The 27,787-nt window shown below is 48.4% G+C and overlaps 3 protein-coding genes across 3 annotated transcripts in view; all 3 read left to right on the top strand.

Moving 5' to 3' along the window:
- Nucleotides 1-1,966: 1,966 nt before the first annotated feature.
- The window catches only part of LOC147090550 (zona pellucida sperm-binding protein 3-like), a 46,563-nt gene continuing 20,742 nt past the window's right edge, over nucleotides 1,967-27,787 (top strand). Inside the window, exon 1 of the mRNA XM_085977301.1 lies at nucleotides 1,967-2,390. Within this exon, the coding sequence (XP_085833427.1) occupies nucleotides 1,989-2,390 (402 nt within the window). The 5' untranslated portion in view covers nucleotides 1,967-1,988. The remainder of the gene's footprint in view (nucleotides 2,391-27,787) is intronic.
- On the top strand, nucleotides 2,890-4,916 carry LOC147090552 (zona pellucida sperm-binding protein 3-like). Its single transcript, XM_085977303.1, has 7 exons — nucleotides 2,890-3,071; nucleotides 3,159-3,262; nucleotides 3,353-3,530; nucleotides 3,641-3,767; nucleotides 4,182-4,476; nucleotides 4,552-4,686; nucleotides 4,765-4,916. The coding sequence occupies exons 1-5, from the start codon at nucleotides 2,923-2,925 to the stop codon at nucleotides 4,272-4,274; spliced, it is 651 nt and encodes a 216-aa protein (XP_085833429.1). The 5' UTR covers nucleotides 2,890-2,922; the 3' UTR covers nucleotides 4,275-4,476; nucleotides 4,552-4,686; nucleotides 4,765-4,916.
- Nucleotides 7,967-27,787, top strand: part of LOC147090551 (zona pellucida sperm-binding protein 3-like) — a 32,879-nt gene continuing 13,058 nt past the window's right edge. Inside the window, exons 1-4 of the mRNA XM_085977005.1 lie at nucleotides 7,967-8,006; nucleotides 14,876-14,940; nucleotides 15,017-15,108; nucleotides 15,195-15,246. Coding sequence (XP_085833131.1) covers nucleotides 7,967-8,006; nucleotides 14,876-14,940; nucleotides 15,017-15,108; nucleotides 15,195-15,246 — 249 coding nt within the window. The remainder of the gene's footprint in view (nucleotides 8,007-14,875; nucleotides 14,941-15,016; nucleotides 15,109-15,194; nucleotides 15,247-27,787) is intronic.

The following is a 27,787-nucleotide window of genomic DNA, read 5'->3' as shown; positions in this document are numbered from 1 at the left end:
CTCCCCTTCCTTCACTCCACCATTGGCACCTTGGGATGTTCTTCTGCATTAAAGGTGCGATATGATGACAAGTTGGTGTTGTTCCAGTGTGACAGTCTCCATTTCCCATCACATCCTTGATCAGTCTGTATGAAACTAGACAATTGTACTTAGAGTGACTTTGCCTCTATTTTGGGGTTTTAATTGGATAGACTGTTTCTCCCTCGTGATGTCCTTTCTGTTATCAGCAGGGACGGGGGAGCTTGTCCTGTTTTACAGACTACGAGTTAGGGGCAATGGGTGAAGCTCAGTCCCATACCGATCATCTATAAGAGGTCCTCCCCACAAGAGACAGGACACCACTAACAAGAACAAAGTGTCTGTCCAAACTAATGTCCCACAGTGCATATCAACTGATTAAGGTCCAACTTTTCGATCCGGTACAATGAGGCAATGATCCCGTCCGCATCCAGCCATTTGTAGAAGCTTCTGGAAAACCCATTGGACTCCAAGTGTGTGCGTGCCAGGCTCCCTGGAGAGGGAGCGGGCAATGCCCACTGGTACACTCGAGGCCGCCCGTGACCAGTGGGCACCGCAGGGAATGGAGAGTCTTATTGACACGAGTCATAATATAATGATTTACTTTTATGAGTTTCCTGTTGTTTTGTCGAAAGAACATTCTGTGTTTGAGTTCCTTTGTCAGTTGTGCCACCATAAAGAGGGAGGCCAGGTGTAAATTCGTTCCTCTGTTGATGACACCGGGACAACCCATGTCATTTTATGGCTCAATTTTTAAAAATCCACATTAGACATAGGAACATCGGAACAGGAGGAGGCCATTCAGCCCCTCGAGCCTGTCGCTCCATTCAATGAGATCATGGGTGATATGGGACCTAACTCCTTATACCCGCCTTTGGCCCATATCCCTTAATACCTTTGGTTATCAAAAATCTATCAATCTCAGATTTAAAATTAACAATTGACCCAGCAACAACTGCCGTTAGCGGAAGAGAGTTCCAAACCTCTCCCACCCTTTGTGTGTAGAAGTGTTTCCTAATTTCACTTCTGAAAGATCTGGCTCTAATTTTTAGGCCATGTCCCCTTGTCCTGAACTCCCAACCAGCGGAAATAGTTTGTCTCTGTGTACCCTATCGGTTCCCCTTAATATCTTGAAAACGTCAATCAAATCACACCTTAACATTGTAAATTCCGAGCTTTTCACCATTGGGAAAGTACGCTGATCTATCCTTTTTAGATCCAAAGTGGATGACTACTGTATTAATGGTGCCCATCAAAATGTGCCCTTGTGTGACTCTTTCAGGTGGGGGTGATTGACCAAATTGTAATCGGCCCTCCTGGCAATAAATCCATCAGTTCTGTCTTTTTTTTCCTTTTTTTATTATTCTTTTTTTTCTTTTTTTGTCAAGTTTTATTTAAAGTTTTATTAATTTACAGTTGATTAGTTTAATCAAAAGAGCACCCCTATTGGTCGAATGTTTTCTTAAGTTACAGTCAATTGCTTTAATCAAAAAGAGCAACCAAATTTTAAATTAATTTGTTCCTCTTTTGGTAGCACCAATCAAAAAAATAAACAAATAAGCTGTAACTAATAGAACTTTAAATAAATGTTAACAAATCAAATCAGAATTTGGTTACAGATGATTTGTTCCTCTTTTTAAAGAACCAAATAATTTTGACAAAACTGTAAATAAACCGTTAAAACTTCAACCGAACCCTAAGAAATCAAATTAAAATTTGGTTTTCCAGCCCAATTATGCACTCCAGTCCCCGCGGCGCCCACCGGTCACGGAAGTGACAGTTGATTTGTTTAACCACCCAATCAAAAGAGAGTCACTCCGATTGGTTGAATTAAAATAGGCCCTCCTGGCAATAAATACATGAGTTCTGTCATTGGGTAGAAATTGTGGAGCTTGGGGTTAATTGACTCAGGTTGTGTGTATAAAAGGTGCTTGTTGAGGGGTGCAGGGATAGTTGAGTTGTTTAGTATCATGGGGGATTTTGTAGTGAGGGGTTTGCTCCCAGTGCTGGTGTTCGTTGGAGCTGTTTGTTCCTCTGATATTTGGCAACAGTTTGGGGGCCAGCGGTTTCCATGGAGAAGAGTAAAAGCCACCCCTGGGCCTCAGCGAGTCCTTTCTCCTGGGTCTCCCTTTGGCTCCGGTTTCAGTGTGTCTGAGGGGCGCAGTGTGTCTCCACTGCAGACTGTGAGGGTGCAGTGTGGAGAGCACAACCTGCTGGTCAGGGTACAGATGGATTTATTTGGAACCAGGCACCTGATTAAAGCTGCTGACCTGACCCTGGGGACGGCAGGTTGTCGGCCAACTGGGATCTACTCTCAGAACCACACCGTCCTCTTTGATTATGGGCTGCATGAGTGTGGCAGCAGAGTGAAGGTAATGTGATTCCTCAACTCTTGCTCTAAGCTTGGAGTATGGATTAGACCCAATTCTTCATTCCTACTCTTGGTGAAATGTCATTGATGTTGAGATTCCTGTCTCTTGCTTTTAAATCCTCAGACTTGTGTTGAATTATGCATTGTCCTTTGCTTTAACTTGTCTTCCTTAGTCTCCAACCTTGTGATCTCAGCCCTATTGGCCTTGAGCCTTCACTTAGTTCTTCAAACTTTTCCTTCCTTACATCCTGTCTTGTGGATTTTCTGGTCACTGGGAATTCGGTTTAATGGTTCAGTTATCTACAATATTCAGCTTTTTATCTCCCACTTCGTGTAGAATACAGGGGAGCCTCGATTAAATGAGGATTTAATCTTGTTCTTTTCATTGCTCTAAATTATCAACCTCTGGCTCCTTTTATTGAAGTGAAGCTGTCCTTTCATTGAATCTTTATTCTGTTTAATTGTCTTGTGCTTGCAATCCCCCTCCTTGCATTAGCTACTGAGGCTGCACAACTTCCAACCACCTGAGTAGAATGTTGTCCATTTCTGAACCTGATGTCTTTCAGATGTCTGGAGATTTCCTGGTCTACGCCACCCACCTGAACCACACCCCCAAGGCCCATGGATCTGTCATTGTGAGAACTAATGGAGCTGTCGTTCCCATTGAGTGCCACTATTTTAGGTAAGATTCTTTACACTGTCGCAAATAACGTCTATAGCTGGTGTAGTTCTCTGACCTTGTCCTAAAATGGCTCCGTTGTCTTTCCAGGAAGGGCAATGTGAGCAGTAACCCGATCAAGCCCACCTGGATCCCGTTCAGCTCCACCAAGTCTGGAGAGGGGCTTCTGTCATTCTCTCTGCGCCTAATGAACGGTATGTGATGGGTGGATGGGGAATGATTTCCTGTAGTCACCCACTGGCAGTTGTACCCAGTCTCCAACCCTTGTCCCTCTTGTACTTCAGACGACTGGCTCACAGAGCGCACCTCGACTGTCTACTACCTGGGTGACCTGATTCACATTGAGGCCTCTGTTTCAATGACCAACCACATGCCCCTGAAGCTCTACATTGATCGCTGTGTCGCTACGTTGAGCCCAGACACGGACTCCACCCCGAGATACAGCATCATTGACTACAATGGGTAAGGAGCACTCTGCTTTCTCCAGCTAGTCCTGTCTCAATGGCTTCTCTTGATTCACTCCATGTCCCTTTTAAAAAAAAAAAAAAAAAAAAAAAAAATTATTTCTTCAGTTGCCTCCTGGACAGCAAAGCTGAGGACTCCTTCTCAACCTTCGTGTTGCCAAGAGACGGGCGTGAGCTGGACAAGCTCCACTTTGACCTGGATGCGTTCCGCTTCTTTGGAGATGACCGTTCCTTGGTAAGAGGAAGCCGACCATTGCAAAGTATTTACAGCCGTTCTGCATAACTGGCTTGTGCTCCACACGAGTGTCCTCCCACCCCTCTTCATCTAACTCCAACATATCCTTCTATTCCTTTCTCCCTGATGTATTTATCTAGCTTCCCCTTAAATGCATCGACACTATTTGCCTCAAACACTCCCTGTGGTAGCGAGTTCCATATTCTCACCACTCTGGGTAAAGAAGTTTCCCCTGAAATCCCTCTGCTGTATATCGTGTGATCCTATGAATCACTAACATTAACCACTTTTCTCTGTTTCTAGCCAGCTTGCTATCCATTCTGCTACTTGTCCCCTGAATCCACCTGTTCATTGAGTTCCCAAGTTGGGAGGGAGTCACTATATATAATGACTTGTGTTGACTGTGTCCCTCAGATTTTCATCTCCTGTCACCTGAAGGTTGCTGCAGTGGATCGGAGAGATTCCATGAGCAAAGCTTGTACTTTCCAGAAGATGCAGAATGTGTAAGTGCCCCCTCTCTCCCTCAGGGATGTGTTGTGTGGGGAAGTGATGCCCAACCTGATTGTGAAACTGATTCTCTTGTTTAGCTGGGCTCCATTGGAAGTATCCAACAATGACGTTTGTGCCTGTTGTCACTTGGGCAACTGCAGTGCCACAAGGGAGTTTGGATTTGATTCCAGAGGAAGGAGGGATCTTGTACCTGAAGCTGGTAGGACATTGATTCTCTAGATGTTGGAGGTTGCCCTTTACCCTCTCTCTCTAACTGGAATGTTTGATATTGCAGGGAGTGATGCTGAATTGAAGTGGGAGGGTGAGGCCTCCCTTGGACCCCTGGTCATTCTGGACACTGATGTGACAGACCTGGCAGCTGAGTCCCTTAATGAGGTTGAGCAACGGATGGCGGAGAGGTCTCCAGGTGGTGAGTTGGCCGACTGCTAGTTTCCATTTCCCCCTCAGTATTTCCTTCACTCACTGTTGGTTTCTCATTGCTGTTTAGGTGTGGAGTCTGAGGTGGTCCTGATGGTGGCCCTGACTGTGACTGCTGTCTCTCTGATCTCTGCTTCTTTGATCGCCTTGTTCCTGTACAGGAAACGCAAGCAAACCCTGCGCAACAACTTGTGATTAATAAAGTGGTGAAATTAGCAAATCTGTAATGGTTATTGCTTACATTTGGTCATTGATCAAGGCTGGGGATTTGCATTCTGAATATGGGAAGTTTTCCATATTTATTTACTTCCATTAATGATTCTTGACCCAGTGGCATGCCTGCTGAGTGTATTTAAACTTTTCACCAGATATCGGGCTACTGGGGTATGTGCCCCATTTCACTAGTTTATTAACAGCAACTTGGAAGTGTTTGCCTGGAGCGAGTTATCTTGGCCTGCTGTTTGTCCCTTGTTAAGGAGGTTTGTGGGGCTCTTGTGGAGTGAGGTTAGTGGGACTGATTATTGAGCCCCATGAAATTGCAATGTTCCTGGAAATTTTAATGCTGGGATTAGTTTATTACTAGAAGTGGAGGTTCTTTAGTCCTCTATAACTGACTGGGATAATAAGTCTACATGGGGTAGATGTCCATATTCTAAAAATGATAGTGGCACTAGCGAGGGTGCAAAAAACATTTACTAGGATGATGCCAGAACTGAGATTTGGCTTATTAGGAAAGATTGACCTGTTTGGGTTGCCTTCTCTAGGAAAGAGAAGGCTGAGGGTGTTTAAAATTATGACTGGGTTAGATAGAGATGTTTCCACTTGTGGGCAAGACCAGAACTCGGGGCCTGTAACTACAAGGTAGTAACTAACTAATGACTCCAATGGTGAATTCAGGAGAAACTTCTTTGCCCAGAGAGTGGTGAGAATGTGGATCTCGCTATCACGGAGTGGTTGAGGCGAATGGTGTAGCTGCATTTAAGGGGGAGCTCTAAGCATGAGGGAGGAAGGATATGCTGTTTGGGTGAGATGAAGGGTGGGAGGAGGCTCGTGTGGAGCATGGACTAGTTGGACTGAATAGCCTGTTTCTGTGCTGTCGATGGCTTGTTAACCTGCAGGATTAGTTACCTGAGGAATTGCATCTCTGAAGGCCCCTTAAATGGCTTTCGGTCTTGGCCGTGGCTCAGTGGACAGCGCTCTAGCCTGAGTCGGAAGGTCGTAGGTTCAAATCCCACTATAGAAAGCTTGAGTACAAAAGCCAGGCTGACACTCCCAGTGCTGCACTGTCGGAGGTGCCATCTTTCGGATGAGAAGTTAAACCGAGGCCACTTCTGGCCCCTCGGGTGGATGTAAAAGATCCTGTGGCACTTTTTGGAAGAAGAGCAGGGGAGTTCTTCCCTCTGACCAATTGTTATCCATCAGCCAACATCATAAGATGATCTGGCCATTATCACATTGCTGTTTGTAGGCTCTTGATGGGCTGCCATGTTTCTGACAACAGTGACTACATTTCAGAAGTAATTCATTGGTTATGAAGTGCATTTTTTAATTTGTTCATGGGATGTGGGTGTCACTGCCAAGACCTGCATTTATTGCCCATGCCTAGTTAGGCTTGAAGGTGGTGGTGGTGAGCTGCTTTCTAGTCCAGCTGCAGTTGGGCAGGGAGTTGTAGGATTTTGACCCAGCGACTATATGAAGGGACGGCGATATATTTCCAAGTCAGGATGGTGTGTGACTTGGAGGGGAACTTGGAGGTGCTGGTGTTCCCATGCGCCTGCTGCCCTTGTCCTTCGAGCTGGTAGAGGCCATGGATTTGGGAGATGCTGCCGAAGAAGCCTTGGTGAGTTGCTGCAGTGCATCTTGTAGATGGTACACACTGCAGCCAGTGTGCGCCGGTGGTGGAGGGAGTGAATGTTTAAGGTGTTGGTGGGACATCCTGAACGTGGTATGGTGCTGTATAAATAAAAGATTGTTCTTTCTAAACATCTCTGACGTGAGTGTGGGACCAACAATAAAAAATAATTATGTCTAACCAACATACTAGGTCCCCAAGTGGGATTGAGTTGCCGTACTGGATCTCCAACATCAGGTGGGGCTAGAATCCACACAAACTTAACGAGCACACTTTTGTATCTCTCGTGGCCGACCCTGGTCAGTGAATGCTGGCTGAAATCTGCAGTAGGACTGTTGTCAATACTTAACCACTTACATTTATGTCGCCCCTTCAACGTACTAAAATGTCCCAGAAGCGCTTTCAATTAAAATTTGACACCAAGCCACATAAGGAGATATTAGGGCAGATAACCAAAAGCTTGGTCAAAGAGGGAGGTATTAAGGAGCATGGAGCGCTGGAGAGGTTTAGGGAGGGAATTCCAGAGCTTGGGGCCCAGGCAGCTGAAGACAAGGCCGCCAACGGTGGAGCGATTGAAATCTGGGATCCTCCAGAGGGCAGAATTGGAGAAGTGCAGATATCTCGGAGACGGGGGTGTTGTAGGGCTGGAGGCCTCAGGATGTCCCAAAGCGCTTTACAGCCAATGAAGTACTTTTGAAATGGAGTCACTGTCGTAATGTGGGAAACGCAGCAGCCAATTTGCAAGCTTCCAAAAACAGCAATGTGAAAATGACCAGATAATCTGTATTTAGTGATGTTGATTGAGGGATAAATATTGTCCCCAGGACACTGGGGAGAACTCCTCCTGCTCTTCTTCCAATAGCAGCCGTAGGATCTTTTACATTCACCTAAGAGGGCAGATGGGACCTCGGTTTAACGTTTCACCCAAAAGATGGCACCTCTGACAGTGCAGCACTCCCTCAGCATTGCACTGGGAGTGTCAGCCTGGATTATGGGCTCAAGTCTCTGGAGTGGGACTTGAACCCTCGACCTTCTGACTCAGAGGCAAGTGTGCTACCGGCTGACACCTTTAAGATGATCTACTGTTGGGGCAGGTTTCCGGTTTATTGATAACATCTGCAATTATATGGTTCCTTACCACGTTAAAATGCCTCACAACACTTCAGGCAGTGAATTACATTTGAAGATCAGAGACTCTTCTGCCTGCGATGGGGGTAGAAACTTTTGAGCACGTGCGGTGGGAGCGGTTTTCTGTCGGACCGCCAATCAGATGAGTTTGTTGGCTCAGGTGTCTCTGAACCCCCGAGGTTCGCAGCGCAGCGGGAGGCCGTTCAGCCCATCAAATCAGTGCCAGCTCTCTCTCTCCGATGCAGCAATCCAAACCTGCCTCTCCGAGACTTCCAGTGCAGGGGTCGTAGTCATGTCCTCGACTCAGCGGCTGAGCGTTCCGGCTCACGATGGTCAGGCAATTCCCACTTCAGCCCTGTCTTTTTTGTTGGCATTTCATCACAAAGACTACGCAAAAAGTGTCAGGCAGATTGCTGGGAGGACTGTGCCAAGGCCCCATTGCCATGGGAACAAGCTGGCTTGGTTAGGCAGTGTAGGCCACACCTGTCCAAAATGGTAAATCAGCCGTCACTGTCCAAAACTAATCCCACTGATCTACTCTCTTCCCATAGCCCTGTATAAATGCCAAACTAACCCCACTGCCCCGCTCTCTCTCCATAGCCCTGTATCAATCCCAAACTAATCCCACTGGCCCGCTCTACCCGAATAGCCCTGTATCAATCTCCAAACTAATCCCACTGCCCCGCTCTCTCCCCATAGCCCTGTATCAATCCCAAACTAACCTGACTGCCCCACATGGTCCCCATAGCCCTGTATCAATCCCAAACTAATCCCACTGCCCCGCTCTCTCCCCATAGCCCTGTATCAATCCCAAACTAATCCCACTGCCCCGCTCTCTCTCCACAGCCCTGTATCAATCCCAAACTAATTCCACTGCCCCACTCTCTCCCCATAGCCCTGTATCAATCCCAAACTAATCCCACTGCCCCGCTCTCTCTCCACAGCCCTGTATCAATCCCAAACTAATTCCACTGCCCCGCTCTCTCCCCATAGCCCTGTATCAATCCCAAACTAATTCCACTGCCCCACTCTCTCCCCAAAGCCCTGGATCAATCCCAAACTAATCCCACTTGTGGTGTATGTGCCTTTAAGAGCAATGGTGGTGTATGTGCCTTTAAGAGCCCCAGGTGTGCGTAATGCCAGTAATTGCCACTTGGGCTATATAAGCCTGTGTATTGTGTATATCCTTTAGACCACCCCCCAGACTTGCTTAGTAAATACCTATGAACCAACTCCTGTCTTCAGTGTCTTTATCTACACACGGACACTACAGTGGCGACGAAGTGGAAACGGACTTACCTGCAATTCGGCAGCACTCAAGGACATCGATTCCTCCAGCATCCAGAAGACTCAAGGAAGTAATAGAAACTGTGGTTTCACCAGCTGGCCAAGCTGGTGGCAGGTACTGCGCTAATCCTTCCTGGGCGTCAGGCTGGGGCTCCAGCGGTGGGCTCTACAGCTGAGACAAGCAGCGAAATCGGAGGCAAGCAATAACGGACTGGGAGGGTGCACTCGGGAGACGGCCGGCGCGGCAAGCAGGTCAGCATTTAGACCTCCGTCGGGAACGAGTCTCCAACAGTGAATAAACGGAAACCACAGTAAAACAGCGTTGTTATCGGTAGCAGCGGCGGGGAAGCGCCATATCGTTGCTACAGAGAGAAAAAAAGCGCGGGAAGCGCCATATCTTTTTTTTGAAATGCCTAAGTCTGGCAATATTGATGCTTTTGATAACAAGATAGAGGATTGGACCACATATGTAGAAAGAGTGGAGGTGTTTTGCACCGCAAATGGAATAGAAGATGAAAAAAAAGCTTCAGTTCTTCTGGATCTAATGGGCGCAGAAACATACAAGCTGTTACGCAACTTAATCACTCCAGCCGAACCGATGGACAAGAATTTTGAAGAGATTGTTGATACCCTACACTGCCAATTCGAGGCAGGACTGGCAGATTCTCTGCAAGACAAATTCATCTGCGATCCCCTAAGTGTAGAAACACAAAAGAAGGTATCTTCTAGAAAAGATTTAACACTGGACAAGGCTTTCAGTGCAATAGGAGTGGCAAAGATAAAGCAAAGGCCACAGGGCTTCGGCACCCATGAAATGACACGGGGTTTCAAGAAATGTTATCGATGCGGCAGATCCAACCATGACCAGAGGGATTGCTGGTTCAAAGAAAAAGCATGCAAGCGATGCGGAAAGATAGGACACATTCCACGTGTATGCCGATCTGAAAATAAAAAATCCACTAACGGGAAAAGAATCAATAAGGAAAAGCACAGAAAGGTACAAATGATGACGGACAGTAGCTCCAAAGACCAGAAGAGTGATAGCGACTCTGGGAACAAGAGACTAAGCTCTCTCAAATTACACAATGTAATTGCCAATGAAGATTACCAAACCATTTGGGTTACCCTCACAATAGCAGGGTCCCCAGTTAAAATGGAGCTAGATACAGGATCAGCTCTAACCGTGATAAATCGACGAGATTACGAGAGGCTATTTTCGCATATACCTCTAAAAGACACATCCATTATCTTAAAAACATATACGGGGCAGAAAGTCTACCCCAAAGGAAAAATAAGGGTGCCTGTGGTATACAACGGCAAAGAAATACAAAAGTTGTATTTATGCATTCTACAAGATGGTGGTCCACCGTTGTTGGGACGTGAATGGATAAGGAAGATACGTTTAGACTGGCACTCCATTCAGGCACTGACGGTGACCAGTAAGGAAAAAAACAATGATGACATCATACCTGAACGATTAAAAGACATCTTGGCCAACGCCAAAGAAGTGTTTCAAGAGAAACTAGGAACCTTGAAAGGCATCACCGCCTCAATAAAAGTGGAAGATGCAGCAATTCCCAAATTTTTTAAGGCAAGACCGGTGCCATACGCAATACGTCCGGCAGTCGAGGCAGAGCTGGAGAATTTGGAAAAGGCAGGCGTATTATCCAAAGTAGATTGGAGCGAATGGGCAACACCCATCGTTCCAGTCATGAAAAAAGCATTGAAAAATAACTCTGAGGAACAGAGAAAAATTCGCATCTGTGGGGACTTTAAGGTGACTGTAAACCCGGTCCTTCACACGGTACAGTATCCTCTTCCGAGGATAGAAGATATTTTCGCCTCACTATCCGGAGGGAAACGTTTCACAAAAATTGACTTGGCACAGGCATATCTACAGATGGAGGTTGATGAGACCTCTAAAAAGTATCTCACAATAAACACACACAAAGGCCTGTACCAGTACAATCGACTGGTTTTTGGAGTAGCATCAGCTCCAGCTATCTGGCAAAGAGCTATGGAGCAAGTCCTGCAAGGGATTCCGGGGACTCAATGCTACCTAGACGACATCCTTATAACAGGAGAAAACGACAACGAGCACCTTGCCAATTTGGAGCAGGTGCTCACTAGGCTGAAAGAACGGGGCCTACGAGCAAATCGCCCCAAGTGCGAATTTTTCCAAAATCAGATATCATATTGTGGCCACATAATTAATAAGGAAGGGTTGCATAAGTCACCTGAAAAAATTGAAGCAGTTATAAAAGCCCCAGCACCGGAAAATGTTTCACAATTAAGGTCATTCCTGGGATTAATAAATTACTATCATAAATTTTTACCGAACTTATCAACTATTCTACACCCTCTTAATGATCTTCTACAGACAGGAGTGATTTGGAAATGGAACGAAGACTGTAAACGTGCCTTCCATAAATGTAAAGACTTAATCACATCCGAGAAAGTTTTGGCTCATTACAACCCATCACTACCAATCAGACTGGCGTGCGATGCATCCCCTTACGGCATAGGAGCGGTATTATCCCATAGATTCCCTGATGGCTCAGAACGGCCGATAGCTTTTGCGTCACGCTCATTAAACTCAGCTGAGCGTAACTATGCCCAAATAGACAGGGAAGCACTCAGCCTGGTATGGGGAGTGAAGAAATTCAACCATTACCTACACGGACAAAAATTTACCTTGCTGACTGACCATCAACCCCTCATCTCCATATTCAACCCTAAAAAAGGTGTCCCCATTATGACGGCACAAAGACTACAGAGGTGGTCCCTTTTTCTAGGGGCACACCAATACAACATTGAATACAAAGGGTCAAAACAGCATGGGAATGCTGACGGTTTATCGCGCCTACCGTTGCCAACGATAGAAGAGGCACCTACAGTAGACCCAGTAGAGATATTCCACTCTACCATAGTGGAATGTCTACCGGTGACAAATTCTGCCATTGAAAGGGAGACAAGAAATGACCCTACTCTCTCACGGGTCTACGATTTAACAGTGAAGGGATGGCCAGCACATGGCGAGCCACTGTTGCCAGCATTCTCGCAAAGAAGAGAACAGCTGTCAGTGTGCCGAGGAACCTTGATGTGTGGATCCAGAGTGGTGATTCCACCCAAACTCCAGGATAAAGTGCTAAAGGAGCTTCACGAGGGGCATCTGGGTGGAGTGAAAATGAAGAACCTAGCTAGGGCGTTTGTATGGTGGCCAGGTATCGATGGAGACATCGAAGAAATGACCAAGAGCTGCCTAGGATGCCAGAAGGTCCAAAACGCTCCACCACAAGCCCCTCTACATCCATGGGAGTGGCCCTCATCTCCCTGGCAAAGGGTGCACATCGACTTTGCTGGTCCATTTATGGACTCAATGTTTCTAATCGCAGTTGATGCACACTCCAAGTGGCCGGAGGTAATAAAGATGTCCTCCACCACCACGGAAAAAACCATCACAGTATTAAGGACCATATTTGCCAGGAATGGGCTGCCGGAACAGATATGTTCTGATAATGGACCGCAATTTGTGTCCGAAGAATTCAGAAAGTTCTTAAAGAACAATGGGGTAAAGCACTACACGTCCGCCCCATACCATCCCGCCACCAATGGATTGGCTGAAAGGTTTGTCCAGACCTTCAAGAAGGCCATAAAGGCCATGAGTAATGAAGACATAAAACTTCAGCACAAGGTGGATAACTTCTTATTTGCATATAGGAATGCAACACATATGGTTACTAACCAAACTCCCGCCATGATGTTCTACAATAGAAACCTAAGATGCCGGCTGGATTTGGTCAAGCCCAACATCCGAAGGGACGTGGAGAACCGGCAGTTTCAGGGCATGAATGAAAAGCCAACTAGGACCTTCCAGATAGGCCAACCGGTTTTGGCCCGGGACTACCGTACCGAGAAATGGCAGCCTGGAACTATCTGCACACGACTAGGACCACTGATGTATACCGTGGACATCGGAGAAAGCATAATAAGACGCCATGCTGACCAAATCATCAAGTCATCCGAAAAGGGACAACCTACACCACCACTCTATACATCTAACGATGAAGTAGATATACCCATATCTACCTCCGATCCGGTGAGACTGGAACCCGATGAACCCGACACTGGCATTCAAGCCGAATCAGCCTTGCCAGAAGAACCTACTACACCACCAGAAACTACTACACCCCCGAGGCGTTATCCGGACCGAGTCAGGAAGCCTCCTGAGAGACTAACTTATAATTAATTAATACAGCAATGTATCTTATTTTGCATATAACATTTAATTAATAATTACTTAAAATATGATGTACTAGTTAGCTAGAAGGGGAGGAATTGTGGTGTATGTGCCTTTAAGAGCAATGGTGGTGTATGTGCCTTTAAGAGCCCCAGGTGTGCGTAATGCCAGTAATTGCCACTTGGGCTATATAAGCCTGTGTATTGTGTATATCCTTTAGACCACCCCCCAGACTTGCTCAGTAAATACCCATGAACCAACTCCTGTCTTCAGTGTCTTTATCTACACACGGACACTACACCACTGCCCTGCTCTCTCCCCATAGCCCTGTATCAATCCCAAACTAATCCCACTGCCCCGCTCTCTCCCCAAAGCCCTGTATCAATCCCAAACTAATTCCACTGCCCCACTCTCTCCCCATAGCCCTGTATCAATCCCAAACTAATTCCACTGCCCCACTCTCTCCCCAAAGCCCTGGATCAATCCCAAACTAATCCCACTGCCCCGCTCTCTCCCCATAGCCCTGTATCAATCCCAAACTAATCCCACTGTCCCGCTCTCTCCCCATAGCCCTGTATCAATCCAAAACTAATCCCACTACCCCGCTCTCTCCATAACCCTGTATCGATCCCAAACTAATCCCACTGCCCCGCTCTCTCCCCATAGCCCTGTATCAATCCTAAACTAATCCCACTGCCCTGCTCTCTCCATAACCCTGTATCGATCCCAAACTCACCCTTGCCTCTGACTTAGACGGTTGTGGATTTAAGTCCCACTCCAGAGACTCGAGCATAATAATCTCGGCTGACACCCCAGGGCAGGACTGAGGGAGTGCTGCACTGTCGGAGGTGCCGTCTTTCAGCCGCAATGCTAAACTGAGGCCCCGTCTTCCCTCTCAGATGGACGTAATAGATCCCATGGCCACTATTTCGTAGAAGAGCAGGGGAGTTATCCCCAGGTGTCCTGGCAAATATTTATCCCTCAATCAACATCACTAAAAACAGATGATCTGGTCATTATCCCGTTGCTGTTTGTGGGAGCTTGCTGTGCGCAAATTGCTGCTTTCTTTCCGACATTACAATAGTGACTGCGCTCCAAAAAGTACCTCATTGGCTGTAAAGCGCTTTGGGATGTCCTGAGGTTGTGAAAGGCGCTATATAAATACAAGTCTTTATTTCTTTCTTTTACAGGCGACTTTGGGCCGATGGTTCCCAAAGCTCTCCACCCAATGGGGGCACTTTGGTTTGGTTTTTGGTTGATGACATCGCCCAGTGTCTTCCTATTGATGGTTTTGGAGAAGGTCAACCCAATCTCTGCCTCTTTCTTTATCATAGGCAACGGCCTATTAAAAGTCAACCACGTGCTCCCTTTTTAAAGGGTCGCAAACGATAAGGTCTGTAAATTAACATAAATTTGAAAGGAACCTTAACAAATCAAATTAAAATTTGGTTGCCGGGGGTGGTGATGCACTCCATTCTCCGCGGCGCCCACCGGTCGCGGAAGGCCTCAAGCCTGCCAGTGGATACCGCGTACTCCATATCCAGGGCCACCCGGGCGCGAACGTGGCCGCGGAAGAGAGGCAGGCAATCGGGCAGCTCTTTCCCACCCTCTTTCCAGTTGCCTGTTGACACAGCCGAGGCGAAAACTCCCTTTCGTCTTCTGTGTCGCCGCGAGATCACCGGGACAAGCTCTGGTTCAACCTGGATGCGTTCCGCTTCTTTGAGGATGCCAGGGACCTGGTAAGAGTTGGCCAGATGTCGGAAGGTAAGACGGTGAGCGTTGACGCTGAGTAACTCCTGGATGTGTCTCCTGCAGATCTTCATCAGTTGCCACCTGAGAGTAGCTGCAGCAGACCAAAGGCCGGATACGGTCAACAAAGCCTGTTCCTTCCAGAAGCCAGCCAACCGGTGAGAGGAATCTACCCCCGAATGGTGGACCTCTTTCTTTTTGGCGTATGGATGCATTCTGACTGATGGCTTGCTTCCTTGTTTAGATGGTCCCTGGTGAACGAGTTGGGCCTGTCCCTGGTGGAAGGATCCAATGAGGTTTGTGCCTGTTGTGATGGGGGCAACTGCAGGGGCGAGAGATTGCGATCTGGAGGAAGACCACACTCCAGGTGCAGGAGGGAGGTCCCATCTGAGCTTGGAATGTTGTGTTGGGTGTTGAGGGTGAAGAAGGATGTTTTGTAACTGGATGGAACTAATTGTTGCAGAGTCTGAGCCTGTGTGGGAGAGTGAGGCCTCACTTGGACCTCTGATCGTTCTGGATGTAGATCTGGACCTGGTTCATTCGGTGGATAGTGAAGCTGTTGGGACTCGTGAGGATGTTCCGAGTTCTTATCGAGGTGAGTGTTGATTGTATGAAAACCCAATTCCAGTCCTGTGACTCCTGACTCCATATTGGCTTCTCGTTCTCGGCAGGTGATGTGTGTTCTGAGCTGCTTCTGGTCGTGGCTGTGACGTTGGCAGCTGGGGTCCTGATCTCCGCCTCTCTGGTGGCCTTCCTACTGTCCAGGAAACACAACTGAATCCTCTCCCTCAATTGAGCTGCTTTATTTGTCAAAAAATGCTTCAATAAAATTGAAATGCGACTTGGTTGAGTTACAGTCTTTGGTGTTGAACTGGATTTTAAATACACTGTCATGGTGGTTTGACCTAAGTTGTCTAAATGACACTAGACCAGTTTTGGAGGCCTATATTTAACTGACAATTTCACCACACACCGCTCAGTTTTGGGTAGTTGAAAGTAGGCATTTGCACCTGGAATAAGATTGTGGCCTTAATAGGATGGCAACTGGAATCATACAGCACAGAAAGAGGCCATTCGGCCCATCGTGCCTGTGCTAGCTTTTTGAAAGAGCTCTCCAATTAGTCCCACTCCCCCCGGCTCTTCCCCATATCCCTGCCATTTTCACCTCTTTGTATTTATCCAATTCCCATTTTTGAAAGACACTATTGAATCTGCTTCCACCGCCCTTTCAGGCAGCGTGTTCCAGATCACAACAACTTCTTTATATTAGAAGTCTCCTCACCTCTGGCTGTCTTGTCAATGACGTTATTTACTAACCCGTCTGCCAGTGGAAACCGTTTCTCCTTATTTACTTTAATCAAAACCCTTACCATTTTGAACCCCTCCCTTGACCTTCTCTGCTCTAAGGAGAACAATCCCAGCTTCTCTGCAGTAATATTGTGACCTTTGTAAAGGGATGAAAGCGATGGGGAGTTTCTGCCATCTTTCTAGAGCGAGTAGATGGGGTTACAGACACCCAGCTAGGAGTCTGCTGTGAGAAGGTTCCAGTCCCACATCGGGGTCAAGAGACTAGACCAAAGCAGCATCTCCTTAATTGGCCATCTTGCTCCTTGTCCACTGGCGGTAGGTGTGTCTTGGCCTCGTACTGTCACTCTGCTGGCTCTGTTCCACATTTAACATCCCTTAAAGGTTAGTTACAATTGCCTTTTTGAATATAGTGATGTAACCTACCACCCACCATCACACATGGGTGGGTAGTGGAATCAAACAGTGCTGAGGGGATTGGTAAATGATCAATGATCTTTTTCATTGCACTCTGGCTTCTGGTGCATTTCCCCCACCCGCCCAAAATCCTTCGCTCACCCCACCTCCCATCACCCCCTGTTGGTGGCCGTGCCTTCAGACATCTGGCACCTCAGCTCAGACATTCTCTCCCTAAAACCCTCAACCTCTCCTCCTAATACATTGCTTCAAACCTACATCAGTGTCCAGGCATTTACCTGTCCTAATGTCTCCTCCTTTGACTCTGTCACGTTTTTGTCTGATTTATGTGAGTTAAATGCTTTGCTTAGTTGAACATTGGGCGGTGTAACAAGGCACCACTGCAACCAGATGGTGAGGATAAAGGGGCAGGAATATAAGATGGCCATTAACAGATCAAATTAAGAATTTAGGAGGACATTCTTTACACAGAATGTGGAACATGGAGTGGTTGAAGCAGATATATTTGGAGTTGAGATACAGATCGACCATGATCGAATTGAATGGCAGAACAGGCTCGAGGGCCTGAATGGACTCCTCCTGTTCATTTGTAAAGGAGGCTGGTAGCATAGATGAGGGAGAATGAAATAGAGGGCTCTGTGGGGTGGGGAGTTAGATAGAAAGCAAAGCACGCTCTACGCTGTCCCATCAAACACTCCCAGGGCAGCAAGAGTACGGGTTAGATACAGAGTAAAGCTCCGTCTACACTGTCTCATCAATCACTCCCAGCGCAGGTACAGCATAAGTTAGATACTGTTGTGTCCCCTTGTGTTTTTATTACTATGTAATACAGACACTTTTAACTCATTTTTAGTTTACAGCTTTTACTCAGTGCTTTCATGATGTTGCTGCCGCATGGTGCGGAGTGATACAAGATGTCCGACCTTGCACTGTGCACTGCCTGACACAGTGTGCCACATAGCAGTATAAATGCACTAACCAAAGTAGTTCCATATAACAATGTAACAAGTAGTTCCATTTAACAATGTGATAATATAACGATGTAACAGATACAGGTTACAGCATGAGTTAGATACAGAGTAAAGCTCCCTCTACACTGTCCCATCAAGCACTCCCAGTGCAGCTACAGCGCGGGTTAGATACAGAATAAAGCTCCCTTTACAATGTCACGTCAAAATCCCCCAGGGCAGGTACAGCACGGGTTAGATATAGAGTAACGCTCCCTCTACACTGTCACTTCAAACAGTCCCAGGACACGCACAGCATGGGTTAGATACAGAGTAAAGCTCCCTCTGCACTGTCCCATGAAACACTCCCAGGGCAGGTACAGCACGGTTAGAAACAGAGTAAAGCTCCCTCTACACTGTCCCATCAAATACTCCCAGGACAGGTACAGCACGGGTCAGATACAGAGTAAAGCTCCCTTTAAACTGTCCCATCAAACACTCCCAGGGCAGGTACAGCATAGGTTAGATACAGAGTAAAGCTCCCTTTAGACTGTCGCATCAAACTCTCCCATGGCAGATACAGCATGAGTTAGATACAGAGTAAAGCTCCCTCTACACTACCCCATCAAACGCTCCCAAGGCAGGTACAGCACGGGTTAGACACAGAGTAAAGCTCTCTTTACAATGTCCCATCAAACACTCCCAAGGCAGGTACAGCACGGGTTAGACACAGAGTAAAGCTCTCTTGACAATGTCCCATCAAACACTCCCAGGGCAGGTACAGCACGGGTTAGATGGAGAGTAAAGCTCCCTCTACACTGTCCCATCAAACACTCCCAGGGCAGGTAGAGCACGGGTTAGATACACAGTAAAGCTCCCTGTGCTCTGCGCAAACAAGGTACCAAATCCCAACCTCAGAGGATCAGACCCTATTAACCACCTCCCTCAGATTTCATGTTCCCACAGCTCGGCCATTTGTGGATCCTCCCCTTCCTTCACTCCACCGTTGGCACCTTGGGATGTTTTTCTGCATTAAAGGTGCGATATGATGACAAGTTGGTGTTGTTGTTCCAGTGTGACAGTCTCCATTTACCATCACACTCTTTATCAGACTGTATGAAACAGGACAATTGCAATTAGAGTGACTTTGCCACTATTTGGGGGTTTTAATTGGATAGACTGTTTCCCCCTCATGATGTCCTTTTAGTTATCAGCAGGGACGGGGGAGCTTGTCCTGTTTTGCAGACTACGAGTTAGGGGCAGTGGGTGAAGCTCAGGCCCACACTGATCATCTATAAGGGGTCCTCCCCACAAGGGACAGGACACCACTAACAAGAACAAAGAGTCTGTCCGAACTAATGTCCCACAGTACATATCAACTGATTAAGGTCCAACTTTCCGATCCGGTAAAATGAGGCAATGATCCCGTCCGGATCCAGCCACTTGTAGAAGCTTCTGGAAAACCCATTGGACTCCGAGTGTTTGCACGCCAGGCTCCCTGGAGAGGGAGCGGGCAATGCCCACCGGTACACTCGAGGCCTCCCGCAACCGATGGGCACCACAGGGAGTGGAGAGTCTTATCGACACGAGTAACATAATTATGATTTACTTTTATGAGTTTTCTTTTTTTTCAAGTTTTATTTAAAGTTTTATTAATTTACAGTTGATTAGTTTAATCAAAAGAGCACCCCTATTGGTCGAATGTTTTCTTAAGTTACAGTCAATTGCTTTAATCAAAAAGAGCAGCCAAATTTTAAATTAATTTGTTAAGGTTCCTTTAAAGTTTTATTTATAAACTAATTGGTTAATCACCCACACAAAAAAGATTACTGTAGATTTGCTTAACCACCCAATCAAAAGGGTCACTCCGATTAGTTGAATTAAAATAGGCCCTCCTGGCAATAAATCCATGAGTTCTGTGATTGGGTAGAAATTGTGGAGATTGGGGTTAATCGGCTCAATGTGACTGCAGGTTGTGTGTATAAAAGGTGCTTGTTGGTGGGTGCAGGGATAGTTGAGTTGTTTAGTATCATGGGGGATTTTGTAGTGAGGGGTTTGCTCCCAGTGCTGGTGTTAGTTGGAGCTGTTTGTTCCTCTGATATTTGGCAACAGTTTGGGGGCCAGAGGTTTCCATGGAGAAGAGTAAAAGCCACCCCTGGGCCCCAGCGAGTCCCTTCTCCTGGGTCTCCCTTTGGCTCCGGTTTCAGTGTGTCTGAGGGGCGCAGTGTGTCTCCACTGCAGACTGTGAGGGTTGTAGGGGGTTTCTCTTGCTCTTTCTGGTCTCCTGCCAGGCTTCGTGCAATAATTACCCTTGAGTGGTTCGACCCACTCCCCCTACGGTTCTAGACCTTGGACTTAGGTGCAGAGAACAGTAGTGCAGAGAAAGAACTCAATAGACCAGGTTGAATAGCACGAAATGGATGCTTTTATTTTTAAACAGTTTGAAGCATTACAAAATACATGTCATAGGCACAGATTAAAGTTACTACAATCATGCACAAATTTATGAACTTGACTCTATGGAAATGGGGAACACACGGCACATCGAAAAAGGGGAAACACATTACGATTTCCCTTAACTCCCTCCCCTATACCTAAACTAAGTTTCGACCTGGGGAACTTGGGATCATGCTCACCACTCTCGAAATTGCGAGAAAGGGGGTTCGCAGCCTTTTTGGCACCGCTTTCCGTCGTCACGTGGATTTGGAAACTTCTGGCGCAGTCGATATTCTCTCCTCCCTCGAGGCGGTGGGGTAGACCCAGCCTCGATGAGCGCTCGTTAAGGTTGAGATCTACTAAGTCGATTTGGGTTCATGGAGCAGACCCAGATGCAGGCTATGCACTTGGGAGAATCTTGTGGCCTAGATCGCCAGTCCTCCAGAGGGTTTCTTCTCCGTCGGCCTGGGTCGTCGATGATCTCCCGACCCCAGTACCCGGGCCACCCTCGTCGTCTTCTCGTCGTGGCCGAGCCTTGTTTGGCTGAACACCGACCACGTTGTCCTTTTACCGAAACCGTCCGTCTTTAAAAAGACGAAAACGTTTTCATCGATCTGCCGAAGTGGAAGAGGCGCCGATCCGGGCACCGTCCGCCCTTCGTTCGTTCCTCGTAGAAGAAAGTTCTTGAAGAAATGGAAGCCTGAAGTCGCCCAACAAGAAGCCGTGGCAGTGAAGAAGAAGTTGTTCAAGTAACCCGAAGTCCGAAGTCACTTAGATGGACTTTCAATCCATAGTTATACTCTTTTGGGACAGTCTTATCTCCCGCCAAATCATAGTCCTGTCTTTGTATTAATTTTGGCGGGCAGAAATCTCTGCAGGGGCGCTTTGTCTTGTAACGGAGCCGGTGATAACTTAAACTGGCCTTCCTGGCCGATAATGTCTTTCAATGTCTTTTGCATTGTCACCGTGGCTCGGTTCGCATATTGATCGGTCCGGACATTTTCCTTGATGGCTGCTAAACGGTTTTTCCTTTGTACGATAAATGGGTATAAGTGTTTTTACATTGTCCGCCCATATCTTGATGGGCCCCATCCTGTACTTATAATCCATTGAATATGTATGCTGTTGCTCTGAGTTTCGGTTCCCAGAGACTGGCTTTCGTGGGCTCACTGTCTTCAATCCACAAGCCTGTCTGGCTTGCAGTAACAGAAATAAAATGGTTCATAAACTGATCACGGGGCCTGGCGGCCATTTTGTATGTCCTTTTATCAAAGGTTTTTCTGTGCAAGCTTACTTTGGTCAATAAACAGTCTTATTTTATCCAGTTTTCTTGCGTGATTTTTGCTGAAATTTGCGAATCTTACAGGCCCCCCTGTGATACTGATAGCTTGCTTAAAGTATCAATAATCCTTGATGAGCAAATTTTCCCTGATTCCCCACATCCAAACATTCCTGGCACTTAACTATCTATGCCCCTCACGACACATGCAGTTCCCATTTCCGGAGAAAATGAAAATTACCTCATGCACATTTGGAATCATAGACAGCAAATCTTAAACTATAACACCTTCACCTGTCAGATGGGCAGGGGTTGATACCCTTTTGCGCCATCTGCATGCATCTTTTATTAATCCAAAAAAACTTAAGAACAACTAATAACATAACAATACTTATTTCCTTATAACCCAAAACAATCACAAAAAAAAAAATTTTTTAAATGGAGGGACGCTTAATCTTATACTAGCAGCTTAGAGTGGGGTATCTGCTTCCCCCATCCGCACATAGCGTTCTCTCCATTCTCCTGTGTTCTCGTGCCTCTGGAGGCGTTTGCCTCTTTTGCAATGCACGAAGAGCAAAAATATCACAATCAAAACCTGACATACTACTAGGATATGGGATGCTATTCTAATCCAGGCGGGGACCTCTATGTTGGTGAACAAGTCCCACCATGGTGGGATGGTTATGTCCAATATGTCTTTTCCTATCTCTAAAGTCTTCTGCTCCAGTGTGTAGAAATGTTTCTGCGAAATTATAACGGCTTTTAAAATCTTGGTGAGGTGTTCGGGAAGAGGGGGAATGACATAACCAAAATGCGCGACAAATTGTTGTAAGTCTGTGAAATTCTCTTTGATAGTGATGTGTACGGTGGAGGGCGCAGGAATGGGAACAATTCGTTGTTGTGCCACTTGAATCTCGGCCCTGGGTTTGAAACAGAAACTGCTATCACCGACCGAACACCACTCGTGTTGTCCATATCGGTACTGAGGCGCTGCAGTGGTGACGCAGTATGTCCCACCCCCGATATATGCTACCTGTGGGGGCACATGGTCCTCTGCCATTGCCTCCATGGTGCAATTCACCGGCTTTGCGCTAGCAGTCCTGAACCCGCACTGTGGTTTCAAAAAGGCATTCAAGTGCTGGGGACACAGGATGATGTGTGCTCCCCGGCTCCGACATCCCGAGAGGTCGGTGCCTGTCATCGTACGCTCCCATCTGATGACGTAAGGCGGGACCACTGCGTAACGAATGTGTGCGCCCCCCTGAATGACTCCAATGTTCTCTACTCTGTATACCGGGGCGGGCTTTGCTGCGGGACCCAACACCAGCATTCTTACTACTATTCCCATAATAGTGTGATTCGAATGTCCGCAGTCCACTGGAACTGGGTATGCTTCTGCGGCTAGTCTGAGCTGGCACAGGCTTAATGCATTCTCAAAAGGGTGGAGCGCTTGCAAGTGCTTGTTGCTGATCCAGGACGGGACCAAACCCTGTTTTAAATCCTCAAGATTACTGCGGCCCTCGCCCAATAACCACGCCCCGTACAGCACACAGGCCTTGTTTTGCGCAGCTTGATCGGACGCATTCCGATCCTCCTTAATGAGTGCATTTACCGTTCTCGCGTGTTTCTCCAGCTCAGCAATTATGTCCTTAAAGTGTAGTGTCATGGCCTGGTCCTCATGCAACTCAGAACCCTCGACCTTGTTTTCGTCTGTCAATATGTTCCTTAACTGGGCTTTTAAACCGTTGATCTGTGTCTGCAGCTCCACGTTATCTAGAGCGTTGACAACAGATGTCCCGGTATTAAAAGCAGTGAATATGTCATTTACAGTACCCCTTCTTTGCCTCCCGACTCGATCCAAAACTTCCGGTGGTGTGGTGTATAATTTGTCTCTGTCGTTGTCGGCAAAGTCAAATTCGTAGAATTGTCTAAACATACTGGTTAACAGGACCTGGTATAATTGTTCCGTTTCTTTGGGACACCACTCCGGCAATCTTACCTCAGTGAGATTTAAAATCACTGAGGCCACCGCGTAGTGTACCCCTTGGTACAGCACCTGACCGGTGGGTACCAATACTAAACCGTTCCCGGGTCCCTTGGTGGTGGTTGGGCACCCTCCTTTCTGGGCTAGTGCTACCGGAAGCGTGGGCAGGGGCTTGCGTGGGCGGGTGATGAGTTCAGTGGCGTTCACCGGAATAGGGGAGTATGGGGCTCCGCACGCTCGAGTGCTAACATCCCATCTCATCCCCTTCCCTTCATCCTGCCACTGCCTCTGGAAGAAGATGGACACGCCCTTGGGGCAGACGCGTCTCGAACCCCACATACAGACATATATTCCCTCATCCGGTTCCCACCATTTGTCCCAACACACACGTAATTGTCCGTGAGTTCCCGTAATAGTCCGATGGGTATTATTACCCAGTCGCTCCCACTCGACCGTAGAGTTTCTCATGTCCTTTCCCAGCTTTCGTAGCCACCACCATCGCCTTGGTGGTACGTTCCCATTGCACACCAGACAAATCCTCTTTCCCACGGTGACGCTGACTCTGGGCGCTAGGATCCTCACTCGAGGGCACGTTAATGAAGTCTCTTGGTAGGCAAAACCGAAATTGCTGGAATATTCCGTAGAATTCGTTCCCAGCCAACCTGGCCATCTCCCTTGGTGGAAGTAGGTGGCGGTTTCCTCTACCTCTCGCTCCCCCGTCCCATCCGTTGCGATGGGGGCCGTGTCCCCGGAGCACCCGAAAATGATGACGTCCTTGGTGCGGCCTCGGTAGGCCCACCCGCACCCGATCGCCATGAACGCGACGACAATCCTTTCCATCGTATCCCAGGTTTCTGTAACCAACAAAATGATGTAGCCGGGCTCCCGATAGGTGCTGGCCTAAATTAATTGGACGCGCGGGTTCCTGGACCCCGCTCCCTAACAAACACACATACCGGGCAGACCTCAAAATTGTACTCTTAACACCATATACTTTACATTCCTTAAACTATGACCATAATTACCTATCTTAACTTATGTACAGCGCCGCCCTCCGTGGGGCGGCTTTCCGAATCCCTGTGAGGTCTGTCGTGTGCCACACCCTGCGGTGGGGCTGCATTGATCTTTGGCCTTGATCCCCCGCAGCCTGTCGCTGCTGAACGGGGATCATGTCTTCCTGGGGCTGCTTTAAACCGTGGTTGGGGAGGATGGGGAGAATCTGGCCAAAATTTTCTGGGCTGGGGCGCTCGAGCCGACCTACGAGGGGCTGCTTTGGGTTGGGCTCCCGGGGCCGATGGACCTGGGGTCGTGACTGTTACCGTTACAGCCTGTGGTTCCTCCACAGCTGCCGGCTCCAGCTCCCCTCCCTCAGGCTCCGCCCCCCCGGGGTCGGGATCTGTGGCTTCCGACTCCACCTCACCTGTCCCTACAGGTAACGAGTCTCCACCCCCACTCCCTACCTCCCCCAAGCTTGAGTCGAGGGCGGGACTGCCGTCCTCTGACTCTTCCTCCTCCGTGATTGGGTCTAAAGCGAGGTTGAGCTGTTCGGGCTCTCCCCTGCCTAAATCCCATTCAAAAGATGAGACCTCCCACTCCAATGGGATGGCCTCTCCCTTCACGCAGGCTACTGCTCCAGCCTGTGTGGTCTGTGACTCTGTTACAGGCTGAGGATCTTTGTTCTCAGACCTGGTCCCCTTTGGTGGCCCTTGTGTATCCGGTTTAAACAGTTTACACTGGTTGATGTGAAACCATTTGGTACGTCGGGGCGTCTTCACTGCATAAACCATGGGGCTGGCTTTGTCTACAATGCTGTATGGCCCCATGTACAGTGGTTCAAAACTCCCTACCCTGGCGTAGTTTCGGACCATGACCTGGTCCCCGACTACCCACTCTTGTTGTTTCCGAGGTTCCAACAACAGTTTATTTCCCTGGTGCTGTCTTCCCATGTTCCCAGCCGCCTGCCCATAAATCTGTCTCAGGCGCTCCAAGAGGGTTTGGGCGAATTTGTCCCGTTTCACCTCTCGGAGCTGGCCCTCAGTGAGCACCGGGGCTAGCACATGGGTGGGTGTTCGCATGATCCTTCCAGTCATTAACTCGTGCGGGGAATACCCCGTGCTTTTGGACTGGCTGGCTCGGATCCCCATGAGGACTAAAGGCAGGACCTCCGCCCATTTCTGGGGCGAGCCCATTGTCTCTTTCCTCAGCTTTTCCTTGAGGGTCCGATTCATACGCTCAACAATCCCGGATGACTGGGGATTGTATGCTACGTGCCACTTTCCCTCAATGCCCAAGAGCCTGAGGGCGTTCTGCATTACTTGACCGGTGAACTGACTCCCTTGGTCGGACTCTACAAAACGGGGGAGTCCCCACCGTGAGAACACTTCCCGAATCAAGATCTTAGCAGTACCCAGTGCCGTAGCTGTTCTGCACGGGAAGGCTTCTACCCATTTGGTGAACACATCTACCAGGACAAGGCAGTACTTATAGCCTCCCTGGGCGGCGGGCAGGGGCCCTATGTAGTCGACCTGAATCGACTGCCATGGTCCCTCTACCCTCCTGATGTGCCCCATGGGCACCTTCCTTTTGTGGGGGTCTGGGTTGTTAGCAGCACACACAAGACAGCTTGCGCAGAACTCGCGGACATCGTCCCGAAGTCCCGGCCACCATCCCGCCTGCTCCACCCGTTGCCAGGTGACCTCAGGTCCGGGGTGTCCCGCTCCTGGACCCTCGTGGGCCAATTGCAGGAATTCCCTTCGGTGCTGCTGCGGCACAACCCACTGCTCCTTTCGGAACAGCATACCTTCTTTGACTGTGAGGGCTGCCGTACTGTACGGACCTTCTACCTGTTTGCCCTCTGTGATGGCTTTTAGGACTGCTTTTAGGGCGGGATCCAGGGTTTGGACGGTCTTTAGGTCTGGGGGCGGTGTCACCCCTGTGTTCCCGGGAATTCCCTCCCTGCCTTGGATCGCCGCCACGGGTCCGGGTTCGTATGGGTCCCAGAGAATGCCGTTGCGGGCACCCTCCCTGGCTAGCGCATCCGCCTGCTGGTTGCCCTGACTGCGGGGTTCTGTAATGGAGTGAGCCTTCACCTTATGGATGAACACCTCTCCTTTCTCCCCCACAGCTGCTAGGATCTTCTCCAGCAAGGGCTTAACTGTTAAAGGCCGCCCGTCCGCGGAGGTGTACCCGCGTCGGGACCAGATGGCGAGGTACTCTGTACACGAATTGCACGTGAACATGCTGTCTGAGCAAATCGTGTATGGGGTTGGGAAAATCTCGGGGTGGGTAACCACGTACGCCACCGCGGACAGTTCAGCCTGCTGCGCGCTCATAGTACTGGGGAGCTTAATTGCCAGGGCAATGTTTGCCGCAGGGTCATAAACTCCACACCCTGTGAGTCGCTTGCCGTCAGCTACAGTGCTAGAACCGTCTACGTAGATCTCGCGGCCCGTGGGATGTATCCCGGCCCGTAAACCTATGTTAACTTCCCATACCCCTTCTACGGAACATTGATGGGCTGTCCCGGGATATGCCATATTGGCTGCGAGCCTTGGCGCGCAGAGGCCTTTAACTTTGAGATCCATCTGGGAAAGGAGGAGGGTCCAGCGCGCAATCCGAGCGCTGCTTATGGTCCCATCCTTAATCCTCCCGTCCAGAAGCATCTTCGTGGGGGTGTGATGGGTGAGGAGCGTAATGGGAGAGGTCCCTGTGAAGATCACTGATCTGTTCACAGCCCAATGCGTGGCCAGGAGATGCCGTTCGCAATTGGAGAAACTCCTCTCCACATCCGTGAGCACCCTGGAGGAATAAACTACTGGTCTTAGCTTGCCGTGCCGCTCTTGGAGCAGCACTGCGCTCAGGCTGTCCCCACTAGCGGCTACCTCCAGAAAGAACTCCTCTCCCCCATCTATGGCCCCTAGGGCTGGCGCGGTCTGCAGATCTCTTTTCAACTTCTCGAATGCTGCCTGGCACCCCTCATCCCAAGACCACTCGACTCCCTTGTGTAAGAGTCGAAGTAGCGGGGCCGCTGTGGCAGCATAGTCCTCGATGAAATCTCTGCAGTACCCGGTCAATCCCAAAAAGGACCTTACACCCGTTACTGTGTTGGGAATCGGCAGATCTTGTATAGATTCCCGTCTGGCCTTATCTATGGCTCTTTTCCCAGCGCGGATGGACAGACCCAGGAATTTAACTTCCTGCTGGCCGATCTGGGCTTTCTTTGGGTTTACTTTGAAACCCTTCCTTTCTAACAGTTCCAACAATTCGGCTAACAGTGGGCCGTGCTGCTCCCTTGTATCTGTGAACAGGAGTAAGTCGTCCACATACTGCACTATCTGGTTGGGCTGGCTGAACTCTTTCAAACTCCCCGCCATGCACTGATGGAAAATGCTGGGGCTGTTGTGAAAACCCTGTGGTAAGCAGTTCCAGGTGTACTGTTGCCCTTTGAAAGTAAAGGCAAACTTGTACTG

The sequence above is a fragment of the Somniosus microcephalus genome, unplaced genomic scaffold, assembly GCF_052327205.1.
Source record: "Somniosus microcephalus isolate GS21.2 unplaced genomic scaffold, FLI_Smic_1.0 unresolved_chr4, whole genome shotgun sequence".
Taxonomy (NCBI): domain Eukaryota; kingdom Metazoa; phylum Chordata; class Chondrichthyes; order Squaliformes; family Somniosidae; genus Somniosus; species Somniosus microcephalus.
The sequence above is the reverse complement of the archived record's forward strand: the minus strand, read 5'-3'. Positions and strand labels throughout refer to the sequence as shown.